The sequence below is a fragment of the Tiliqua scincoides genome, chromosome 16 (assembly GCF_035046505.1).
Source record: "Tiliqua scincoides isolate rTilSci1 chromosome 16, rTilSci1.hap2, whole genome shotgun sequence".
NCBI classification, from domain to species: Eukaryota; Metazoa; Chordata; class Lepidosauria; order Squamata; family Scincidae; genus Tiliqua; species Tiliqua scincoides.
The window spans coordinates 955647-968580 of NC_089836.1; the positions used below are offsets into that span (position 1 = coordinate 955647).

At 49.0% G+C, this 12934-nt stretch overlaps 2 protein-coding genes across 2 annotated transcripts in view; one reads left to right on the forward strand and one right to left on the reverse strand.

The window, feature by feature from the left end:
- Positions 1-12934, forward strand: part of NOTCH1 (notch receptor 1) — a 787535-nt gene that overhangs the window by 392308 nt on the left and 382293 nt on the right. The window lies entirely within an intron of this gene.
- Positions 1-12934, reverse strand: part of COL27A1 (collagen type XXVII alpha 1 chain) — a 108007-nt gene that overhangs the window by 62387 nt on the left and 32686 nt on the right. The window contains 6 exon segments of the mRNA XM_066610850.1: positions 2770-2823; positions 4154-4207; positions 4440-4493; positions 4953-4997; positions 5108-5152; positions 5399-5452. Coding sequence (XP_066466947.1) covers positions 2770-2823; positions 4154-4207; positions 4440-4493; positions 4953-4997; positions 5108-5152; positions 5399-5452 — 306 coding nt within the window.

The following is a 12934-nucleotide window of genomic DNA, read 5'->3' on the forward strand; positions in this document are numbered from 1 at the left end:
TCAGCCCTCCCAGCTATGCTATGCCTCTTAACAACACATTTTGGAAAGATGCTTTGTTGAGCCTTTAGTGGGAGGAGCTTGGGATATAAGGGCGGGGCCTGGCTGAGGCTGTGGGGTGGAGTCTTTGTGACACCAGGTGAAGGTTGGACATTGTTGGAGCGGAGAGGGCAGAGCCTGTTGGTCTCAGGGCTGGAACCAGGAGGACATCAGTGCAGAGCAGACCACAGAACACCCCATTAACTCAAGGAGTGATTTTCAACCATTGTGCCGGGACACATTGGCGTGCCATGAATGGTCCCCAGGTGCGCCCTGGCAATTTTGGAGAGGGTCATTTATCAACAGGACCACTGGGGGATGAGAGCCCCCATTGACAGCACAGTGTGCCTTGTCAATTGCCCAAAAAACCGATGGTGCGCCTTGACCACTTTAGTGCCTTGCTAGTGTGCCCTGAGATGAAAGAGATTGAAAATCACTGATATAGCCAGACTCATTGAATTGGGCTTGGTTCGACTCCTTCTCTTGGATACCCCGAGAAAGAGGCCAAAACCCCAAATCTCTGCGTGTGCAATCTTGGCATGAAGGACACCAATTTTGCCTCTCTGGATACAAGAACCCGACCTTGAAATCACCCAATGAAAACCAATTAGCTGAAGATGGAAGGAGAAAGGACTTATTTTGCATGGTCGTTTGCTTCAGTGACTTTAAAACAAAACCATCTTTCAGGGCCCGGCTCTTCATCCAAGGAGAAGAGCTTCCTTGAAGTCGCAGCAGTGGGAATAATCTCACGCTTGTGACATGCCTGCATTCCTTGATCTGTCCTGAGCTGGCACAAGACCTCCCCCTGTCCCGCTGATATCCTGCTTGCCACAGGAGCTCACGCACCGTGAGGCCGGGCTGGTGGGAACCGCCGGCAATCGAGGCAAATAAATGGGGAGTTTTGTTCTCGGGGAGGGCCAAAAAGCCGGCACAGCAGAGAGAGACTCCGAGGCTCTAAAGAGACAGTAGCTCTTGGCAACTTTTTGCCAAGGCAAACAAAACTGCAGGAGTGAGAAGGGGGAAATGGGCAAGTGAGCAGGAAATTTAATTTAATCCCAAACCAAGTTCTCTGTCATATGCTTCATAGTAGCCCTTCCGAGGTGAGGGAAGACAGCCTGCAGGAGGGGGAAAATAGGGGCTTCTTTTAAGGAGGGGAGGAGATCAGATAAGCCCCTGAAGCTGTGCCCAGGATTTCCAAAGTGTGACACTGGGAGCCATTCATCCCTCCCGCTGGCCGAGCTGGAAGAAGCATCGGGGGCTGTCAGGCACAAACGGAGCACCTCGCAGGGCCGGCTCTCTGCCCCACTGCAGCAGAAAAGGGCCACAGGCAATCCTGGCCCGGATATTCACACAGCAGTCCTTCTGGCCCCACTCACTTAGGCAGCTCAAAAGGAGAAACTTGACAAATTTGGGGAGGACGAAGCTATCGCTGATGACCTCAGCTGTGTCTCTTGCCCCTGGAGACCAGATGCAGGGAGCAAGGACAGGGAGGGGTCTGCCCTCCCCTCCTGATTGTGGACGTCCCTGAGGCCACCACTGTGGGGAAGAGGATGCTGGACTAGATGGGCCTGATCCCGCAGGGCTTAGCCCGTCCTCTAGGTGTCGCCAGAGGGCTAGGCTCAGCCGAGGCAATAGATTGCCGGGGGAAGCTATCTAGTCCCCCCACCATGCCACTAGATCAGGGGTCTCCAAACTTTTTGGCCAGGGGGCTGCATCAAATATCTGGCACGGTGTTGGGGGCCGGAAAAAAATTTATATAAATAAATTAGAGATAGATGAGTGAATAAATGAATGAATGGGCTCATTCCTTCAAACTGCCTGGCCCTTAGAACACCCTCCAGACGCAACCAGAGCACAGCTCCAATCATGTTCAGCCAAGTGGGGCAGAGGCTTTCAGGGGACAAGAGGCTGGCTGAATTGAGGCTTGCCGTGGGCCGCATCTGGCCCCCGGGCTGGGGTTTGGAGACCCCTGCACTAGATAGTTAGCCAGCCTGCCGGACCACCCAAGACTGAGCATCTAGGGGTGCAATCCTAACCAACTTTCCAGCACAGGTGTAGATGTGCCAGTGGGGCATGGGCTGCATCCTGCACTTGGGGGGCAGCCACAGAGGCCTCCTCACGGTATGGCAATGTTTGTTCCCTTATCCATAAGTTGCATTGCCCTTATGTCAGTGCTGGAAAGTGGGTTAGGTTTGCACCCTAAAAAACTTTGGAACAAACCTCTGACTCAGTTCTCTGTATGCCCTTTTGGGGACTTCAGCTCTAGGCAAGACCTCTCAGCTTGACATAAGTAAAATAAAAATGCCTTCATGCCTTGGACAAGCCTGTTTCTATGTTCCAAGCATAGCTTAGCAGTTTTAGATTCCATGTTTTCACCCATCTATCCATCCCCTGTGACTATCCAGGCAAACCTGGGCACCTACCCCAGGCCCAACCTGAATTACCCCCAACCCCTTTGACTTTTAAAGATCGAAGTACAGTTTCTTCCGTTCTGCGCACATGAATGCAGCTCCCCTTCCAAGTGGCCCACACAGGCTTAAATCGACATCCACAATTGCCTCTCTCCATCAGAGTCAACCTCACTGCCTACAATCTCCCTTGCCCTGCCTTCGGAAAAGGCGGAACTTGTTTGCAGAGGACATTTGCCCTGCAGTGGATCTCTGCAGACGCCAGTGGCTGATCCCTCTCTGGCTCTCAACATAGGGCTGAAAAGACGAAAGCTTTCCCCCGTACCTTCATGCCTGGTTCACCTGGAAGCCCACGTTGCCCCACCGCGCCAGGTGGTCCCTGGGGAAGAAGAAAAGCAGATGGTATTGTCGACCCAGCGGAAATCAGGTTCAAAGCTGGTATTTGCATAGCAGATCACTTGGGGGAAGAGAGGGGTGATGGTGTAATGACTCCCCTGGTTGGGTCTTGAAGAAAGATAGCAAAGGGGCAGGGCTTTCACATTTTCCTGTCCAGTTTTGCTCTGGACAGCTTCACCTGCTTCTCAGCCCCTCTCACCTCCACTCCCCAATCTCTGTTCCACCACTTTTGCTCCCTGTGGCTGGAGATGCTGGGGGCTGAATCTGAATCCTTCTCCAAATAAAACATGCATCCAGGGGTTTCCCCAGTATAACTCTTGAGTTTTGGGCACTGGTGTAGCTAAAAGTGGGGTCAGGGGATACAATGTCCTGGGTGTCATGCCTTGAGAGGGTGTCTTAGAGGCTTCTGAAAGGCACTTCCTGTTTTCAGCAAAACCCCCCCCCCCAAGGTGCGGTACCCAAAAGGTGTCTCCAAGATGTTGTGTTAACACCACCACTGAATGTCGGGAGAGTTAGAACAGACAAAAGAATTTCTTTACCCAGTATGCAATTAGTCTGTGGAACTCCTTGCCACAGGATGTGGGGACGGTGTCTGGCCTAGAGGCCTTTAAGAAGGGATTGGACCAATTGATGAAGAGTCCATCACAGGCTACAAGCCATGATGGCTATGTGCAGCCTCCTGGTTCTAGAAGGAGGCCGTCTCTGATGGGCCAGATGCAAGGGGATGGCAAGAAGACGGAGGGATCTTGTTGCCTTGTGTAATCGCTGAGGCATCTGGTGGGCCACTGTGAGATACAGGAAGCTGGACTAGATTGGCCTGAGCCAGTGGGGCTCTTTTTATGTCCTTATGTTCAGCTGACAAGTTTGGGCACCAGGATGCAGGTATCTTGTTATCTGGTGTGCTCCCTGGGGCATTTGGTGGGCCGCTGTGAGATACAGGAAGCTGGACTAGATGGGCCTATGGCCTGATCCAGTGGAGCTGTTCTTATGTTCTTAACTACAATTCCCAGGAAGCCTTGCAGGTCTCTTGTTGTCTGGTGTGCTCCCTGGGGCATTTGGTGGGCCACTGTGAGATACAGGAAGCTGGACTAGATGGGCCTATGGCCTGATCCAGTGGGGCTGTTCTTATGTTCTTAACTACAATTCCCAGGAAGCCTTGCAGGTCTTTTGTTATCTGGTGTGCTCTCTGGGGCATTTGGTGGGCCACTGTGGGATACAGGAAGCTGGACCAGATAGGCCCTTGGCCTGATCCAGCGGGGCCCATCTTATATTCTTAAAGGGGGTAAAATATGTATGAGTGTATAACAAATCACCTTGTGTCCAATTTCTCCCAAAGGCCCTGGTGGACCTTGGATTCCCTGAGATCCCTGCAAGGCAGACACACAAAGTTAGGGATATAATAAAACGTGAACAGGTTTAGATTCAAGTTCCATCTCCTATGTTTTGAGTAGCAAGGAGGAGAAAGGTGGCCCCCTCCCCCCTCTGTCCCCTCCCCCACCCAATTCCCTTCCTGCTGCCCTTTAAAACAGCAGAGGGGACATTGGGAAAGGAGCCACTGAAGACCACCTGACTCCATCCCAGTTCAGTGTCGATACTTGCCAGGTCTCCGAGAGGCCCTTTCGCTCCTTGGGGCCCAGAAGGTCCTTGGATACCCTGAAACAAGAGAAAAGATGCTCCAGTTTTTCCACACCTCCTTGCGCAAGAGCTTCAACTTCCCAACACTTCCCAAGTCCCAAGAAAGGTGGAGCTCCTTGCCACAGGATGTGGGGACAGTGTCTGGCCTAGAGGCCTTTAAGAAGGGATTGGACCGATTGATGAAGAGTCCATCACAGGCTACAAGCCATGATGGATACGTGCAGCCTCCTGGTTCTAGAAGGAAGCCGTCTCTCATGTGCCAGATGCAAGGGGATGGCAAGAAGACGAAGGGCGCAATCCTAATTAACTTTCCAGCAATGAAGCTCCGAGGTAAGAGAACAAACATTCCCTTACCTTGAGGAGGCCTCCATGACTGTCGTCCCGTCCCCCCGTCCCCCAACTGTAGGACCTGCCCCATTGGCACAATCAGGTCAGAAAGTTGGTTAGGATTTGGGCCTTGTTGCAAAGAGTACTCACTGGGAAACCGCGAAGCCCTGTCTCTCCCGGTTCGCCAATCTTCCCCTGCAAACGACACAGGGCTGAGCATGAGTTCCAATGACAGTGGAAGCACATCCCTGTTACCGCCAGTGTGTATATCCTTTCCGGACCATATCAAAACATAGTGGACATACCTGCAGCCCATCTGTCCCTGGTTTGCCTGGATTCCCTAGAGGGCCCTGTGGGTGAAAACATTCTCAAATCAGGTGGACTCGTGCTTGACAACACCCTGATGCTCTACAAACTTCCAGAACTGAGGCCCTGCTGATATGATGGGGTCCCTGTGCCTCTGCTGCACCCCTCCAGAGGGTAGACAGGGGCACCCAGGATTGAAACACGAGATCCCCTTTCTCCCAGGGTTCCAAGGACAGCTTATGGGGACATTTCTGCCACATTGAATGCTCGTTGGGGGGGGGAGGGCTAACCTTGGGACCTTGGGACCCTGATTCACCCGCTAGACCGTCAGGACCTCTGGCACCCTGGAAAGGAGAAAGAAAAAAAAAAGCGCTATCATAAATGCACAATTATAAACCACCAGAACAGCAAGTTGCAGAAGTGGAACAAACAAGCAGGTATCTCCCTCAAGCAGCAAACAAGTGGGACAGACAGACCATCTAATCCGAGAATCTGGCATTAAAGATGGGAACGCTTAAGACATGTATCTTGTAAGAACCGAGGGATCTTCATGCCAGTTTATGATCCCATTCACCCTAATAAAGGGAGGGATCTTCATGCCAGTTTATGATCCCATTCACCCTAATAAAGGGAGGGATCTTCATGCCAGTTTATGATCCCATTCACCCTAAGAGACTAAAAACTGAATTAGAATAAGAAGCCAAAAATGGAAAGCTGATGTTTCACCCACAGCTTTGGTGAGCTTCCTCAAAGACCAGAGTCTTCCTCAGGAACTTATACTGGTTGTAACTGACTGACCATTGAATTAGGGAACATGGTTGTCAGCTGTTAGCCCTACCTGGCTCCTTACTCTCTGAGTAACATTTTCCAGGGCTAGCAGCCCTGCATTATTAACTCTCATTATTTCTTCGTTCCTAGTCAGATTGTTTTGATGCTTATATATTTCAATTGCTTCTCTATACATATGTGCATGTTAATGTACAGCAGTGGTTCTCACACATTTAGCACCGGGACCCACTTTTTAGAATGAGAATCTGTCCAGGACCCACTGGAAGTGATGTCGTGACTGGAAGTGACATCATCAAGCAGGAACATTTTTCACAATCCTAGGCTGCAATCTTACCCAGGAGTAAGTCCCATTGACTATCATTGTTAAAAGAATATACATAGTAGCCTGTTAAAAGTACAGACCTGTCACATTTCCCCAAATGCAGTCACATACAAGGGGAGCATCAAGTCTAATCTACTAAAAATAAAATATTGCAATGAATGGGGACCCGCCTGAAATGGGCTCGTGACCCACCTGGTGGCTCCTGACGCACAGTTTGGGAAACACTGAATTGTATAGTATTAGACAACAACTCAGTGTGTTCAAAATCCACTTTATAGCCTGTTGTCACTGAGTGTTGTATAATTACAATTTTTCAATCTGTTTTAAGCAACAGTGTCTTTCATGTTCCTCCCCCTACCCGCCCTTTTAGAATTGGTTTAGGCTCATTAGGTAAAAAAAAGTTAGACCACGGCATCCTTATTTCCTTATGAGGAAAGGCTACAGTGTTTGGGCCTCTTCAGCCTAGAAAAGAGGTGCCTGAGGGGGTACATGATGGAGACATACAAAATTACGCATGGGAAGGATAAAGTGGATAGAGAGATGCTCTTTACACTCTCACATAACACCAGAACCAGGGGACATCCACTAAAATTGAGTGTTGGGGGGGGGGGTTAGGACAGAAAAGAAAATATTTCTTTACTCAGCGTGTGATTGGTCCGTGGAACTCCTTGCCACAGGATGTGGTGATGGCGTCTGGCCTGGAGGCCTTTAAAAGGGGATTGGACAAGTTTCTGGAGGAATAATCCATTATGGGTTACAAGCCATGATGTGTCTGTGCAACCTCCTGATTTTAAAAATGGGTTATGTCAGAATGCCAGATGCAAGGGAGGGCACCAGGATGAGGTCTCTTGTTATCTGGGGTGCTCCCTGGGGCATTTGGTGGGCCGCTGTGAGATACAGGAAGCTGGACTAGATGGACCTATGGCCTGCTCCAGTGGGGCTGTTCTTATGTTCTTAAACTACAATTCCCAGGAGGCCTTGCAGGTCTCTTGTTATCTGGTGTGCTCCCTGGGGCATTTGGTGGGCCGCTGTGAGATACAGGAAGCTGGACTAGATGGGCCTATGGCCTGCTCCAGTGGGGCTGTTCTTATGTTCTTATGTTCATCCAGCCCAAAAAACTGTTAAGTTCAATACTGAGCTAGATCTTTAAGTGAAATACGGTATGTTAAAGTAGATAAAGATAGCATTTGCCTCCCCCCCCCTGCCCCGACCTGGAATGGCTTCGAGGGGGAGGGACTGCTTGCATGCTGCAAAGAGGCTCCCTGCAAAACTTAGTGCTTTGCACCCCCTCTAGCTATGTCACTGGTGCTGAGTTCACGTGGATCATCTACAAAAAAAATAAGAGCTTTGAGTCCTGGGAAACCCAAACAGAGAGGGAGGCAAATATTACAAACAGCTCACAAACATTTTCCCCGCTCGGGGGGGCTCTCGGCCGCAGAGCGTAAAGAGTGCCAACTTCAATTTCCGCACCCTGACATGTTCAAACGTCGAATGCTCTAAAGAACTCTGGCGAACAGTGTGCCGAACTCGGCAGGACGCAAAAGCTCAACGCTCTGGTGAGGCAAGCCGACAGAGGCCAGCCGGGCTGTGACGGTTTTTGGAACAGCGTCACTCGCGCCCAGCAGCGCCCCACCATCAACGTCCCAGCGGGGCATCCCAGCGGCTGCCTAGCTAATTCAATCACAGTCTGGTCCGTCAACGTTCAATTTCAGGATAACAAACCCTCCCGCTCGAGCTCGGAGTGAGGGCCACCGCTCTCCGAGGCCACACGTCCATGGTGAGGACTTCCCGCTCATTCACCGTGACAGGAGAGGGCAAGACTTTTCAGCTCTCGTTAGCCAACCAGCTCAATGAAAGGCGCTCTGGCCACAGGCCAGAAAATATCCACACCAGCAAATGGACGTGTTGGAGGTCCTCTAAGAATGCACCCGGCAGGGCTTGGGACTGGTAGAGACTTTCTTCACCGAATCCTATGCTTCTCCTGTGCCAGTACAGTGCTTCTCAAGCCTGCACCAGTGATTTAGCTGGTGCAGACTCAGCTAGCTGGGGTAAGGGGACAAGTGTCCTCTTCCCTTGAGGAGACCGGCATCTTCCTTGGCCCCACAGGATACAGCAGCAGCCATTTCTGGGCCTCTGTAGCCTGCAGCAACAGAGAAGCACAGGATTGGGCTATAAGAAGGGCTTGTTGTTGGCAACCTTCAGTCTCGAAAGACTGTGGTATCGCGCTCTGAATGGTGGTTCTGGAACAGCGTCTAGTGTGGCTGAAAAGGCCGATTCGGGAGTGACAATCCCTTCCACACCGGGAGCAAGTGCAGTCTGTCCCTGGTCTGTCTCCCTGGCTATGGGCCTTCCTTCTTTGCCTCTTAGCCTCTGTCTGTTGGCCAAGTGTCTCTTCAAACTGGGAAAGAACACGCTGCACAGCCTGCCTCCAAGCGGGCCGCTCAGAGGGCTATAATATAAAGAAAGAAGAAGGGCTATAATAATAATAATAATAATACCGCCTTTCTAGGTCCTCAGATTTCTCCTCGGACTTTATTCAAGGCGGTTCAAGGCAGGCAACTTAAATCCCCGTAGGGATTTTTACAATTTGAAAGGTTCTATCTTTCAAGAAACCACATTCAGATGTTTCTTTCTTGATCTGGCCGCACATTCTGGCCTCCATCCTCCCACGCTCAGAGCAGATGGAATAACTCTGCTCAGCTTGTCAGCGGCTTCAAGGTCGCATGGTGCCGGTGGCCTCGAACTGGCGACCTTCGGATGTTATCTTCAGGCAAATGGAGGCTCAACCCTCTAGACCAGATCTCCTGCCCTCCTATGGCAGGAGTTCCGTCGTGGAACGATGAAATCAATAATGTCTACCTAAGATTCCGGCCCCAATTCTGCTTGATTTTAAACCTGTGTGCTGCCAATGGACCACAGGGGGGTTTGGGAGACAGTCACTTGTTAGTAGGGCAACTGGGGGATGTGGGCCCCCAACCAGCAGCATGGCATGTCTTGTTAATGGTTCAAAAACTGGTGGTGCGTCTTGACTATTTTAGCACCTCGTCCATGTGCCGTGAGATAAAAAGGTTGAAAATTGCTGCTGTAGCTTTATGTTGCATAGCTAGCAGGGACATGTAGCCTTCACTGCCCAGTTTGGCTCCAAAGGGAAGGGTATTGAGAACAAAACGGCTAATATTATAATGCCATTGTACAAATCTATGGTAAGGCCACACCTGGAGTATTGTGTCCAGTTCTGGTCGCCGCATGTCAAAAAAGACATAGTGGAAATGGAAAAGGTGCAAAAGAGAGCGACTAAGATGATTACGGGGCTGGGGCACCTTCCTTATGAGGAAAGGCTACGGCGTTTGGGCCTCTTCAGCCTAGAAAAGAAATGCCTGAGGGGGGACATGATTGAGACATACAAAATTATGCAGGGGATGGACAGAGTGGATAGGGAGATGCTCTTTACACTCTCACATAACACCAGAACCAGGGGACATCCACTAAAATTGAGTGTTGGGAGAGTTAGAACAGACAAAAGAAAATATTTCTTTACTCAGTGTGTGGTTGGTCTGTGGAACTCCTTGCCACAGGATGTGGTGATGGCGTCTAGCCTGGACGCCTTTAAAGGGGAATTGAACAAGTTTCTGGAGGAAAAATCCATTACGGGGTACAAGCCATGACATGTATGCGCAACCTCCTGATTTTAGAAATGGGCTATGTCAGAATGCCAGATGCAAGGGAGGGCACCAGGATGAGGTCTCTTGTGATCTGGTGTGCTCCCTGGGGCATTTGGTGGGCCGCTGGGAGATACAGGAAGCTGGACCAGATGGGCCTTTGGCCTGATCCAGTGGGGCTGTTCTTATGTAAAGGCAAGTGGGAGGGGCCGCGTACAGGAAGTACGTACAGGAAGCCCCCTGCAGCCACTCTTGTAAATATTAGCAGACTTTGGCATGTGTTTGAAATTAATCCTCAGAATTAATCACTTGGAGGAGAATCTGGGACTCATTTGGGGGGGGGAAGTCTTGGGGAAGAATGCAACAAAAAATGGCCTTTTTCAGGAACTTCTCAAGAACGTCTTTGGAGTTAAAACAGATTCAACAAACAAGGAATGAAGCCTCATTAGCGGAGCAGGGAAAACATCCACCCGGCCATTCAGATTTTTTTTTCAGAAGTTGATTTTTTGGATCTTCTCAGTTCTGCGGAGACCCCAGCAAACCTCCCCTGAGCATCTCAATCAAAAGCAGATTAGCCGTCGGTTTTGCCTTAGAAACGGAGACCACTCAGGGTGCATCGGAACACAATCCGTGGCGGATTCCGCCAACCCCTGGCAGAAAACTACCCTGAGAAGTTTCCATTCTGACTTGAATTACAGTCTTGGATGAGGGATCTGAAACATGGGGGGGGGGAGATGTACCGAGAATAACAGGCTCCGAAATTACTGCTGGGGGCTCATTTCCACTCCTCTGAACCAAAAACCCCCATGATGGTACAATTAAGGGTTTGTTCACATGAGACAGTCATAGCACGGGTGGGCGGGGAGTGACTGCATGGGGGTTCAAAGGAAGCGGTTTACACCATAACAACAAGGCATTTGACAGCAGCAGTGTCAATTCTATTACTGGGTGTGACAGCTCTAATTAATATTATTAATGTTATTATTAATTATTATTAAGGGTGTTTGAAAACTTTTGCTATTTATTTTACGCAGATATTAGCATTCAGAAAGACTTACAGCTCAATCCTATCCACGTTTTCCTGGGAGTAAGCCCCAATGGCTTCAATGGGACTTACTTCTGAGTAGACATGCATAGGATTAGGCTGTTAGGCTGTAATCCTATCTCACTCACCAGAAACAAACATTATTATTCATTATTATTATAAGTCAGAAAGACTTACAGCCCAATCCTATCCACACTTTCCTGGGAGGAAGCCCCAATGGCTTCAATGAGACTTACTTCAGAGTAGACCTGCACAGGATTGGGCTGTTAGGCTGTAATCCTATCTCACTCACCAGAAACAAACATTATTATTCATTATTATTATTATTATAAATCAGAAAGACTTACAGCCCAATCCTATCCACACTTTCCTGGGAGGAAGCCCCAATGGCTTCAATGAGACTTACTTCAGAGTAGACCTGCATAGGATTGGGCTGTTAGGCTGTAATCCTATCTCACTCACCAGAAACAAACATTATTATTCATTATTATTATTATTATAAGTCAGAAAGACTTACAGCCCAATCCTATCCATACTTTCCTGGGAGGAAGTCCCATTGACTTTCATGGGACTTACTTCTCAGTAGGAATGCATAGGATTGGGCTGTTAGGCTGTAATCCTATCTCACTCACCAGAAATAGACATTATTATAAATCTTCATTCCTTATTATTATTAATCTAATTATTATTAAACTTAATAATTAATTAATAATTAAATAATGAATTAATATTATATGGCAACATTGCAACATAAATATAATAATAATAATAATAATAATAATTTAATTAATTAATTAATTAATTAATTAATTAATTAATTAATTAAATACAGGTGGGTCCTTGGAGTCTGCGGATACTGGTGTCCAGTTAAAGTGCCAAAGTAGCAATCCACTCTGGGGCCAACCTGGGAGGAGTAAAGAACCTCTGCTCGACCTGGAAGGGGTCTTTCAGCCCTAAAAATAGCTCTGGAGGCTTGGAAATGGTGCAGTTTGGCCCCGCTAAAGTGGGATACATAATTTTTGGCGCTTTGTAAATTTTCAAATGCTTTAACTGTGGGTATCCTCTGGCCTACATTTGTGGCTTAAATTCATGGGTGCTGACCAGAAGATAACGTGGGCCCACTGTAATAATTAATTAATTATTAATTAATTAATGTTATTACACTCTTGCCTTGCCTTGCCTCCAAGAAGCTCAAGGTGATGCATAAAAGGCTCTCTTTTTAAATACTCAACTTTGCAAGGCAGGTTGAGAGAGAGAGAGACAGAGAGCATACGTTTGTGTACAGGCTCAAAATTATTGCAAGGTGTTGTGGGTCTCGAACCGGGGGCTCCCACCAGTAGGTCACAAGCACCTTACCACCTGAACCCCGACAACACCTCCCAGACCGAGGTAGCAAGGTGGCCTGACCTCAGCTGCACGGCAGCGCCCCCACTATAATGGTCAGAGCTGGTACTGCGCCTCTTTTGCCCAGGTGATCTAAGGAGCTAATAGGGGGCTGGCTGGCTCTATAAAACCCTTGGCTCCTGGTTCAGGTTCCTCACTCTAAGCAGTCAGTCAGAGTGGCCACCAGAACTCTTTTGTCCCAGCATGGCTCTTTCAGACTCAACCCCAGTACACACTAGGGGGGTTCCTCCTACATGTTCTCCGAGGTGCTGCCATCTTGGATCTTCTGACATTTGGGCACTGCCACCGTCAATTTTACAAGATTCTGGGACAATCTCACAAGATTTTGTGAGATCCAAGACGGTGGTTCCTAGCTGAGCCACATAGAAGAGGCTGTGGGGGCATCAAAACTCTGCTTAGAACCACTGCCCTAATCACTAAACCACTCTGGCACTTGAACTGTTGGGCCTGGCCCATGTATCTACTACTCCAGCTGGATCGTTCTCCTTCAAGAAGATGTGGTGACGTCCACTGCCTTTAGAGCAGGGATTAGACACATTTGTGAGGGTCCATTGCTGGGCTTGTTGTCCTGACGGCTAAATCATGCTGCACACCGGAGGTTCAAAGG